At 40.8% G+C, this 12,655-nt stretch overlaps 1 protein-coding gene across 16 annotated transcripts in view; it reads right to left on the bottom strand.

Annotated features, from left to right (window-relative positions):
- ABI1 (abl interactor 1) overlaps positions 1 to 12,655 on the bottom strand; it is a 147,150-nt gene that overhangs the window by 127,973 nt on the left and 6,522 nt on the right. For 7 of the 16 annotated variants that reach the window (XM_040451148.1, XM_040451154.1, XM_040451149.1 and 4 more), the window contains exon 1: positions 2,205 to 2,470. The exons of 1 other annotated variant lie outside the window; for it this stretch is intronic. In XM_040451148.1, the coding sequence (XP_040307082.1) occupies positions 2,205 to 2,321 (117 nt within the window). In that variant the 5' untranslated portion in view covers positions 2,322 to 2,470. Of the gene's footprint in view, positions 1 to 2,204; positions 2,471 to 12,655 lie in introns of those variants that run through there. 8 more of the 16 variants (XM_040451153.1, XM_040451160.1, XM_040451164.1 and 5 more) reach the window with 2 other exon arrangements.

Here is a 12,655-nt window from a genome sequence, read left to right as displayed (position 1 = left end):
CCCCCCCCCCCCCCCCCCCACTGGTACCTCACTGGTAATCAAGTTTAGGACCACCAAAAACGACTTGGGGCCACTAGCAGTGTCTCTTGGCACCATGGAACTAGCAAGTTTAAAAAAGACTGCAGAAGAAATAATACGACTTACCTAACTAGCAATACTACCAACGAAGTTTAAAAAGTGCTTCAGAGTTACATGATGGTGACAGAAGGGGAAGAGGAAAGGGGTCACAGAGGAAAAATAAATAAATAAAAAAATAAAAGCCTACGGCACACAACTACCTGAAAAAACAGTAGTCAACAGACAAGTTAAAACACGTTTGTATTTGCCAACGCATAGCAGTTACCACACCATATATTTGTCAGATTTCCCAACATGCAAAACAAAAGTAGCCACCCCTTTATGAAGTACTTATTTACCGACTTCTACAAAGAAATGACTTCTCTGGATTCGGGGCAAATTAACTTCCTGTGCTTTGCGTTTGACTTTCAAAATCTTTAGAACCTTCAGCAAACTGAGATTCACCTCAATTTTTAGGCTTTTCGGGTTAAGTTGAATAAAAGTTGTATATTTTAATATCGATAAACTGTAACTTTTCTATTTGAAAACTGTATCCGCATTTCTTTAGATTTTAGAGTTTTTTTTAAAGACTCACTACAAAGTTTACAAAAGCAAGTAATACAGTAGACATGGTGGGCATTCAACAAGTTTATTTATAACTCCTAAAGTAAAAGCTTGAAAAAGTTTATGAGATAAATTCCTACTGGTGCTGCTGAAGATACAATGTTACTAATACCGAAATTGAGAATTATTCAAAATATCCTGAAAACAGTATCTCCTTTTAAAAATAAAGAAAAGCATTTGCCAACACAGAAACTGTTGGTTCTTAAAAATGACAATCACATGGGGGGCATTTCTATAAATACTTTGGTTCTGAATTACAATAACCCTAATCATTCAAAGTACGTTTGGGTTATGCCTTAAACTAGCAAGTGAATTTTTGATGCCATTATATTGATACAAAGGACTCTGCTGCTTATCTGCTTCTATAGCAAACTGTTGGTTTACCCATTTAAAGATCTACAAACCAAACTACAACATAAATCACTTTCAATCACTAAAATAAAAACAAACGAAAATCTGTCATAAGACCCCAAGAATCTCCTAATAAATTTACAATAACACTTTGCATTACGATTCTAAGACTAAATATATTCGGTAATCCACTTGGATTCATATTCTGTGCATTTACTTTGGTCGGAAAAAGAGAAACCTCAGAAAACGCAACCGGCGGTTACACCATTCTATTTTAAGTTACTTATAAAGCCAACAGTTCAAGAACTTTTGGGGAAGAGAGAGTAAGACATTTTTCCAAGTAGTTAAGAATAATTTACGTTTTATAATAACTACAATCATAACCTCTAGAATACCTTATAGTGGGATGGAAGTGAAAATGAGGAGAGGGGGAAAAACCCGACAAGAAAACGGACAGCCAGGCAAATTCACAAACCTTCAATTAAAGGAATTTTGAGATTAACTTCTCTTATACGCCTTCCCTCACTTCCCACCCGTTTCCTCCTCTCCTCGGGGAGGTCTGTGTAATGTGACTCATGACAAATTTTTTAAAAAATAAATAAATAAAAGACACGCCCTCTGGGTTAAACTGACATAATCGCCCCCACCCCGCCCTCCCCCGACACACACCCCGCTTTTCCTCCCCCTTCTGCTGCTCCTCCCCGCGCCTCGTCCCTGCCCTTTCCTCTCTCTCCGTCCTAGACCCCTCTTCGGACGGAGAGGCAGCTGGCTCTCCCGGACAGAAGCCCGGCGAATAGAAGGCTGCCGAAGGGGGGGGAGGGGGCAGCGCGACCCGGGGGGCCCAGCCCGAAAGGAGGCGGACAGCAGGGGGACGCCGGGCTGCGGCGGCGGCGAGCTCCGGGCTCCCTCGCCCATTTTCTCTCTCCCCTTCTATCGGTTTCAACCACCACAGCCACTTCCTGTATCTCAGCCCGACTCCCACAGCCTGGCCACTGGCTCTCCCCGGCTGGGGGCTGGGGCTGGGGCTGGGGTTGGGGTTGAGGCTGAGGCTGAGGCAGCCGCTGAGGTTAGGGCAGTTCCCCACCCCGCCCAGTGGGCTGGTCACTCGGGCGACAGGCGGCGGATCCTCGGCCCGGCCGGCCAGCGCCCGTCCGCCCGCCCGCGCTCCTCACCTGTATGTAGTTGTTTTCACAGTAGTCCGCCACCCGGGTCAGATTCTGGTAACTCTCTATCAGCGCCCTCTTGCCAGACGGGATCTCCTCCTCTAGTAACATCTGCAGCTCTGCCATTTTCCACCCCTCTGCATCGCTTCCTCTCGCGTTAAAGAGACAGAGGCAGCAAGGTCCGCGGAGGCGCCGAGCACCTCACAGCCCGGATACAAACCGCCTACCGCCCGCCCGCCTGGTATTGTGGGACGGCACCTCCTCCTCTTCCTCCTCACTCCCTCCACCCCGCTCCACCCACTTCGCGCAGCCGCCTCAAACACGTTCTCTCGCGAGCCTTCCTGTCTTTCCCTCCTCCTCCCCGCGACCACGAGATTTTTTTTTCTTTGGCATGGTCTTCTGGGAATTGTAGTCTGTCACAGCCTAAGCGCTTCATCAAAAGCGCATGCGTGTAGGGGAGCCTCCGAAAAAAGAACGGGGAGGAACGTAAATGAAAACCCAGGGGAGGGACTTAAGTGCAAAGTTTCCTGACAACTCCGGCAGAGGGCGCCACAGGGTGATTCTAGAAAATAAAATCCTTTCCTCAAGAAAGCTGCGAAAGTTGGCAGAATTTTGTTAAGAAATGTTAGTGAACCAGAGACACCAGTTCTGATATAGGATTAAAAAGGGTTAGAATATGAAGAAAGCCAAATCTTTACTTCCTTTTTTTTTTTCAGATATAAGGCGACTCTGGCTTTACTTTCTAACCTTCCTCCAAAATTTAGCAAACATTTTTTAATCGACAGCGCTGCACCAAGCAATGTACTAAACATTGGGGGTATGAGTTAAACAAGTATACTCCGTACTGTAAAGACTCACAATTTAAAAATAAATACACATTGGGCGCCTGGGTGACTCAGTCGGTTGAGCGTCCGACTTCGGCTCAGGTCATGATCTCGAGGTCTGTGAGTTCGAGCCCCGCGTCTGGCTCTGTGCTGGCAGCTCAGAGCCTGGAGCCTATTTCAGATTCCGTGTCTCCCTTTCTCTGACTCTCCCCCGCTCATGCTCTGTCTCTCTCCCTCTCTATCAAAAACAAACATGAAAAAAATTTTTAAATAAATAAATACACATAATTTCAACAGTATCCTGTACCAATCGCTTTTTCTCTGCCTCTTCATTGCAAGTATCTCCCTACATTTTTGAAGTTACGGAAGCGTTTCTACGTTGGGTAAAATCATTTTGTTATCTTTATCAACTGCTTTGTAATAGTGTAAAAGGCCCTGTATTTTAAGCTTTTCATTTCAACAAGAATATGCTTTTGATTTAAATGAGTTGTCCAAAGTGTTGTCAAAGGCCAAAGAGGAAACTAATTTAAAGATCATACAAAACTCCAATTTTCAGCTCTCCACTAGGTCATTCCCAATCACAACAACTATAGGAATAACAACATGACTCCATTAAATTTTTAAAAATTGGCCCATCAATAGGTATTTATTGAATATTATCTTTACTAAGGGCCATAAAATGTCCAACCTGTAAAAGGAAAAACTTAAGTCTCCTACGTGAAAGAGAGAACTACTCCCAGCCACCAGATTCCCAATCGAAGATTCCCAGGTCGATAAATCAATAAATGGCTTACTCTCCATAATTATCTGGAATAGACATAATAGTCTTTCTTTAATAATTTCATTAATCCAGATATTTTATACAAGCTACTGAAAGGTGATATATTCTTCTTTTTAATGCTTATTTATTTTTGAAGAGGAGAGGGGCAGAGAGAGAAAGAAAGAATCTCAAGCAGGCTGGCACTGTCAGTGCAGAGCCCGATGTGAACCTCGAACCCACAAACAGTGAGATCATGACTTGAGCTTAAATCAAGAGTCTGCACTTAACCAACTAAGCCATACAGGCACCCCCCAAATACGGAAATTTCAGCTTACAAAGGTGAAGAGATTTTAACAGGGACGCCTGGGTGGCTCAGTAGGTTGAGCGCCCGACTTCTGCTCAAGTCATGATCTCGCAGTCTGTGAGTTCCAGCCCCCCATCGCGCTCTGTGCATACAGCTCAGAGCCTGGAGCCTGTTTCTGTGTCTTCCTCTTGCTCTCTGCCCCTCCCCTGCCCATGCGCTCTCTCTCTCTCTCTCTCTTTCTCTCTCTCTCTCTCTGTCAAAAATAAATAAACATAAAAAAAAAAAGAAATACTGAAATTTCCTTGGTTATCATTGGCTTTATAAAAAATTCAAAAAATTAAAAAATAAAAAAAATTTTAATAAAATAAAATGAAAAATAAATTTAAAAACAAAATTAAAAGTTTTATAAAACTAAATATGATACAAGGACCCCTAATTGATTTCATGACCCACAGTTTGAAAACCGTTTTTCGGGGCGCCTGGGTTGCTCAGTCAGTTGAGTGGCCGACTTCGGCTCAGGTCACAATCTCACGGTCTGTGAGTTCGAGCCCTGCGTCGGGCTCTATGCTGACAGCTCGGAGCCTGGAGCCTGTTTCCGATTCTGTGTCTCCCTCTCTCTGACCGTCCCCCGTTCATGCTCTGTCTCTCTCTGTCTCAAAAATAAATAAACGTTAAAAAAAAAATTAAAAATTAAAACCGTTTTTCCCTCCACTAAACTAAGCAAATATAACTCTATACCATAAGCACATGTTACTATCACAAATTTACATTAAGTTATAAATATTACAGTCACAGTTATTAACAGATAAGCCAGAAAAAATATATACGCAAAGATTCAATAGAATCAAATTTAGCAGAAGTAAAGGATCTAAATTTCTGTACCAGAACAGCTTACCTTGTACAACCCTATTCAAAATCCTAACAGCTTTGTAAAAATTGACAAGGTAATTCTAAAATCTATCTAGAAATGCAAAGACCCAAGTATAGCCAAGACAAAACTAAAGTAGAAGAATCACACTACCAAATTTCAAGTTTTACTATAAAGCTACAGAAATTAAGACAGTGTGGGCTTGATGTAAGAATAGACAACTCTTTGGTACAGATACCAACATATACAGAAAGTGGATTAATGACAAAAATGCCAATGCAATTCAAGGAGGGAAAGAATTCTATTTTCCCAGTACCTGTGCTAGAGCCATTGGATATTTGTGGGGTATTTTTTTTTTTAATGAACATTGACCCTACTTCACACCATACTCCAAAATTTATTCAGGATATATCATAGGTCCAAATGTAAAAGGTAATGCAATAAAGCTTCTGCAAGAAAACATAGAATAACTTCACAGGCATGGGGTAGGCAAATGTTAACCAGTATACAATAAACACTAAAAAATAAAGAAAAAAATTTTGATAAGTTGCTTTTTAATAAAGTGAAAAGGTAAGCCATTGCATTCATTTCCAATGTTTATGTAACAAATTACAACAAATTTAGTGACTTAAAGCAACACTAATCTATAATCGTTGTAGCTTTGGAAGTCAAAGTCACAGTCAACTAAAATTAAGGTGTTAATGGGGCTTTGTTCCTTTTGGAGACTCCAGAGAATATATTTCCTTGCCTTTTCCACGTCTAGAAGCTACCTGCATTCCTTGGCTCATGGTCCCTTCTTCAACCTTCGACTCAGAAAAAAGCATCATCAAATCTCTCTCTGACTTTGCTTCTATAGAAAGATCTCCTCCTTTCTGACTCTGACCATCATCACTCCCTCTTATAAGGACCCTGTGACCACATACATCCCAGGGTATGGGTAATCTAGGATAATCTCCCCAGCTCAAGATCCTTAACCTGATTATGTTTGCAAAGTCCCCTTTGCCATGTGAGGTAACATACTCATAGTTTCCAGGGATTAGGACACAGACATCTATGGAAGTCCATTAATCAGCCTACTATAGCCATCATTAAAGTTAAAACACTCTGCTCATTAAAAAATAGTATTAAGAAAGTGAAGGGGTGCCTAAGTGGCTCAGTCGGTTGAATGTCCGACTTCAGCTCAGTTCATGATCCCACAGTTTGTGGGTTCAAGCCCCACATCAGACTGTGTTGACAGCTCAGAGCCTGGGGCTTGCTTCAGATTCTATGTCTCCCTCTCTCTCTGCCCCTCCCCTGCTGATGCTCTATCTCTCCCTCCCTCCCTCCCTCAAAAATGAACAAACATTTAAAAAAAATTTTTTTTGAAGAAAGTGAAAAGATAAGCCACAACATAAACGTTTGACAAAGGACTCATACTGAGAATATAATTTTTAAAAATTCCCCCAAGTCAATTTAAAAAAAGACAAGCCAATAAAAAATGGACAAAAGAAGACAACTACATTTCACAAATGGCCAATAAATATATGAAAAAAATGTATGCAACTCATTATCCATCAAGTAAATGAAAATTAAAGCCATAATAAGATAATACTCCACTCCACCTGGCTGGAATATAAATTTTAAAAGACTACACTACACACCCATTAGAATAGCTAAAATTAAAAAAAAAAAAAATCCTGAGGGGCCTGGGTGGCTTACTTGGTTGAGCATCTAACTAGTGATTTGGGCTCAGGTCAGGATCTCAGTTTGTGAGATGGAACCCAATATCAGGCTCCTCACTAACAGAGTGGGGCCTTTTTGGAATTCTGTCTCCTCTCTGTCCCTCCCCAGCCTCTAAATAAATAAATAAATAAATGAACAAACATTAAAAAAAAAAAATCCTGACAAAAGCAAGTGCTAGTGAGAATGTAGAGTAATTGGACTGTCATATGTTATTGGCTGCAAACTGCTACAGCCACTTTGGAAAGCAGTGTAGCACTTTCTTATAAAGCCAAACATATACCTAGTTATAACCTCATAATCCTACTCGTAGGTATCTACCCAAGAGAAATGAAAATTTATGTTCACACGAGAACCACGACGTGAATGTTTATGGTAGCTGTATAAAAGCTGGGAATGACTCAAATGTCCTTCAAACAGCTATGGATAAACAAACAATAGAATACTATTCAGCAACAAAATGTAATGTAATGTAACGTAATGTAGTGTAACACAAAATCATGGATGGATCTCAAATGCAATTTGCTAAGCAAAAGAAGACAGACACAGGGGCGCCTGGGTGGCCCAGTAGGTTGGGTGTCACCTTGATCTTGGCTCAGGTCATGGTCTTGTGGTTCACGGGATCGAGCTCCGAATAGGGGAGCCTGCTGGGGATTATTTTTCTCTCTCTGCCCCTCCCCCTCTCATACACACACTTCCTCTCTCCCTCAAAGTAAATAAGCATTTAAAAAAAATTTTTTTAAAGAAAACAGATACACATATGACTACATATTGTACTATTCCATTTATATGAAATTTTAAAAATGGCAAAGCTCCAGTGATAGAAATCAGATCAAGCTTTGCCAGAGACCAGACTCCAAACAGACACGAGTAAACTTTTAGAGGTGATGGAAATGTCCTAGATCATGATTGTAGTGAGGCTTACATGACTAAATGCACTTCTCAAACTTTATTGAATTGCACACTTAAAATCCGTGAGTTTTATTGTAACTAAATTATATCTAACTGAAACTGATCCGAAAAAGTACAGGCAGATGAAAAATCCCTTGCTTCAAATATTAAAGAAGGAAAAAATTACATATTTTTGCTTGTTTTGATATGATAAAAAATGATACAACCCCCCCCAAAAAAAGAGGAGACAACTTTCTTTTCCAAGTTACAAAGGTGACTAAACAGCCAAGAATTAACATTTAAAATTGCAAGTAGACGTGGTGACACTAAATTATGAACATCATGAAACCTTTCAAGTCCAGCTGCTCTCCCAAAATGTGCACCTTTAAACAATTTACTGATTTAGCATTTTTCTGTGGGTTTTGTTCAAATAAATTAAAATGAAATGTCTCCCAAAGAAATCCCAACAGAATAAAGAATAAAAGTGTTTCTATTAAACTAAATGATGTATACTGAGGCTCAAGCAGAAAATCATGGATATCTAGTCAAGATAATCATTTTGGTAATGGAAAACAGTTTGTAACTGCAAATTCTGCACATGTGCATGGGGATAAATTGAAATTTCATATATTTAACTTTGAAATAGCAGATTGCTGATGATCATAAAGACCTTAGTTCAGAAGGATTAGGGGTGTCCCAGGAAATAATAATTTTGACTATCTGGGTACAAAGATTGCTTCCCTTGTTATCTGGGACACAAGTGACACTGCATACCTAATGAATCCCAGACTTCTGAAAAGTTAATGCACTATATTATATCTCAGGATACTAAATTGGAAGTGTGTGGTCAACAAACCAGAATATAGACTAGAAATGTGGTATAATGGAAAGAAACAAGGAGTCAAGGCAACCAGGGTCCTCCCCCCAATTCCCTGCTGTCCTCATCCACCACCACTATGTGACATGATCATGTTCTCCACCAAAAAGAAGGGGGGAGGATGTATTAGTCTGCTCAGGCTACCAAAACAAAATACCACACATTGAGTGGCTTAAACAACAGAATTTTATTTTCTCAAAGTTCTGGAGGCAAGAAATCAAAGTGTCAGCAGGTGTGGTTTCTCCGAAAGCCCCTCTCCTTAGCTTGTAGATGGTCATCTTCTATGTCCTCATATAGGGCCTTTTCCCTGGTGTCTATATCCTAATGTTGTCTTTTGATAAGGACACCAGTCATGTTAGATTAGGGTCATGTCCTCTGACCTCATTTCACCTTAATTACCTATTTAAAGGCCCATCTCCAAATATATTCACACTCTAAGGTACTTGAGGTTTTGACTTCAATATATGACATGAATTTTGCAGGGGACACAATTTAGTCCGTTACAGGACATTCTAGGATTAACTGACATTCTAGGAGTCTTCAACCCTCAATTATTACCTCTCTTTGCTTCTTGTCAAATTAACGATACCATCCAGGAATCCTCAGAGAAGGAGGGTTAATGGAATGATCTGTTCAAACGGTTTAGCAAGGCCCACAGAAGACAAGAGGATTTCAGGATATAGAAGGAATTGTAAACTCTCCTTCAAATGTTATTATAATTGGTTGTGGAAATCCTGTAATATAGAGTCATATTTGTAGCAGGCCGGACCTATAGGCTAGTATTCAAGCAAGTGTGATTATTCCTTTAACATGGGGGGGAAAGATCTCCCTCAGACACGTTAAGTCAAGCCATCACAAAATGCCAATGTTGTTTTAGTGGGGAACAAGCTGTTATCATGAAATAATTAAAAATTAACAGTGGCTAAAAATGCAAAGTGCCTGGAGTCCTACAGGAAAAAATATAGTTTTTAAGTGAAATCTCATGTTGTTTTTTCTTCTTTTCCAGAAGCTGCGATATTTCTAGCATGGCTTGAATGAATTAATCACTTGTTAATTTTGGAAGCTGCTGAATCAACACATCCTCCTCCACCTCCCATTTTCCACCTCAATAAGATGCTGCAGGCATTTGTGACAATCAGAACTGTTTTGGGAACAGTTGACCTCACCAGCAATAACAAGTATCTCATTCTTTGAACTTCGCAGTGAACTAGCTAGTAATGGCCCTACCCTGAACTTTTGTCCCTCCAACCCTTCCAACGGTTTTATAAATCCCGTAGTGTTGGAAATACCTAGGGGAATTTCTTTTTCCCTGACAAATGAACAAAATAATAATTTAAAAGTTCTAAAGACAGATGACAACCCATGTAAAGTTAGATTTCCTTAGTTGGAAGTTACAGAAAACAAAGCCGAAGGTAGCATAAGAAGGAAAAATACAAAAGGGGAAAATGGAAAAAGAAGAAAATATTTTTTTAATGTTTATTTATTTCTGACAGGGAGAGAGACAGAGCATGAATGGGAGAGGGGCAGAGAGACAGAGGGAGAGAGAATCAGAAGCAGGCTCTACACTCTGAGCTGTCCGCACAGAGCCCGACACGGGGCTCAAACTCACAGACTGCGAGATCATGACCTGAGCCGAAGTCGGACGCTCAAACGACTGAGCCACCCAGGCGCCCCAAGAAGAAAATATTTTCATTATGAAAAATCAGGCTCACTCACAGAACTCAAAACTACAAGTGCAATCAGTCATTTAGAAGGCCATCAGGAACCCATGCAGCATTCTCATTTAGCACCCTGTTTTCTTTGCAAAGGTTTTGTTTTGTTTTGCTTTTGCTTTTGCTACCCTTTCTAAATGGTGGAAAGCATGGAAAGTTTGGGCACCCAAGTTTTTCATCTCCACCATTCCAGAATCCCATCCTCAGTTCAAATCCCTAAGTTCCAAACTCATATTCCTCAAAAAGAAAATCTGAGTCGTCCAACTGGAATTGGCTCTTCTTTCCAATCATTAGCTTTGGCAATGGAGACGTGTCCAAACAGCTCTTAGCATAATTATTTGAACACCCTGAGATTGGTGATCTCTCTTCCAGAGAAAGGAGTAATCAAAGAAAATAATAGCTAAAAGTGTTCACTACAACTGGGAAAAATTTTGCAGTACATATACATGTAGCCCTGGGTGCTATCCAAGACTACCATGTGCAGCATGGTGCAAGAACATCTGGGTTTCTACCCAGGATTTGATGCTGTTCCTGTTTGTTGTTGTCATTTGGTTTTTGGTTTAATAATTTTTCTGAGCTAATTCTGTAATGTCTGTATTCTTTGTCATTTGTGGCCACCGAAGTATCTACTCGGTGTCTCAGTGTCTCCTGGGTACATGCACAACTCTGCATATATTTGTGGTATTCTAGATTTCCAAAAATAGGAGCACCTGGGTGGCTCAGTCAGTTAGGCGTCAGACTTGGGCTCAGGTCGTGATCTCACAGTTTGTGGGTTTGAGCCCCATGTCACGCTCTGTGCTGACAGCTCAGAGCCTGCAGTCTCCTTCAGATTTTGTGTCTCCCTCTCTCTGCCCCTCCCTGACTCGCGTTCTCTCTCTCAAAGATAAATAAACATTAACAAAAATTAGATTTCCAAAAATACATGTTGCTGCTTTTCAAAACTCTCTCTGGACATTTCATTCTCCAGATTTTCCTTTTATGTTTTTGATTCAACCTTTTATTTGCCCCAAATGTTATTGCTGCCACAGCCATTGCAATGGCATTCTCTCTCTCTCTCTCTCTCTCTCTCTCTCTCTCTCTCTCAAAAATAAACATTAAAAAAAATAAAAACAAACAAACAAAAAAAAAACCCCAAACTCCACAACTGATTGGTGTTTGATAAATGACTTGAGGCTAGGATTGTTGGTGCCAGTGAATTCCAAGTCAAGTGAAAGATAAGCCCTGAGAATGGGGTTTTTCCAGGGAGCTGCCAGCAAGGTCAAATAGTGATAATTCTCTGGGGATCAGACTTTCGGGGACTTTCCCCACCTGTTCTTCCCCCTCAAGAGGCTGCTAGGATGATGCTTTTCAAAGAACTATGACTGTAAGACAGTTCCTTTTCAAGTCTACTGCAGAGCCAGAAAGAGAGGAGTGTAAAGAAGACAAGTTCAAACACTACAAAGCTTGCTGTTCTTACTTGGATTCAGCTGTTTTCCTGAATCAATTCTCCTTCATTTCCAGAGTTAATTAAAAAAAATTTTTTTTTTAACATTTATTCATTTTTGAGAGACAAGAGAGAGACAGAGTGCAAGCTGGGGTGGGGCAGAGCAAAGCAGGCTCCAGGCTCTGAGCTGTCAGCACAGAGCCTGATGTGGAGCTTGAACTCAAGAACCGAGAGATCATGACCTGAGCTGAAGATGGACGCTTAACCACCTGAGCCACCCAGGCGCCTCCCAGAGTTAATTTTTAATAGTTATAATTTCCAGAGTTTAGGTAAAAGTTATTTTTTTAAAGTTTTGCTGGTGTTCTCATTGCTTTTATGTAGGAGCAGGTTTTGAAGGTTCATATTCTGCTGTTTTGGAAGTACCTTCCTTCGTTTGTTTTAAATATAACCTTAACTGGAGCATCTGGGTGGCTCAGTTGGTTAAGCATCCAACTATGGCTCAGGTCACGATCTCATGGTTTGTGGGTTCAAGCCCCATGTCGGAGTCTGTGCTGACAGCTCAGAGCCTGGAGCCTGCTTCCAATTCTGTGTCTCCCTCTCTCTCTACCCCTTCCCTGCAACTTCCTGAAAAAAATGTGAAGGAAAATTGCAGTTACTTCTGGTCATTTTCAGCACTTAGCACATTAGCAGCTACCCATCCCCCACCTCCTGCCACATGGCAGGCAGGCAGATGTGTAGGTATTCCTAGAGCAGCCTGAATACGGCTTGTGGGTGTCAGAATGGGCAAAAAAAACCCTCTCCTCCAAATACAGGGATTAGGAAATCTCTAATCTCTTCTCTGATTTGATCAGAGAAGTGTAGCACCTCTCTCAATGGTTGCAAGACCCTCCCCATTGTTTGAAGTTATTACCAGAGACTTTAAAGGACTAGCACCCTACCCTCCACTTCATTTTCAGTTTTTTTTATCCCCTTTCCAGAGCCAGATATTAAACATTATGACATTGAAAAACAACTGCAAATATAAGAAAAATTAGAGGTGACCACATGTCCAGAGAAAGGCTCAGAGAAGATCTGGGAAGACA

This window comes from Herpailurus yagouaroundi, unplaced genomic scaffold (assembly GCF_014898765.1).
Source record: "Herpailurus yagouaroundi ecotype Mexico unplaced genomic scaffold, PumYag 203, whole genome shotgun sequence".
NCBI classification, from domain to species: Eukaryota; Metazoa; Chordata; class Mammalia; order Carnivora; family Felidae; genus Herpailurus; species Herpailurus yagouaroundi.
The sequence above is the reverse complement of the archived record's forward strand: the minus strand, read 5'-3'. Positions and strand labels throughout refer to the sequence as shown.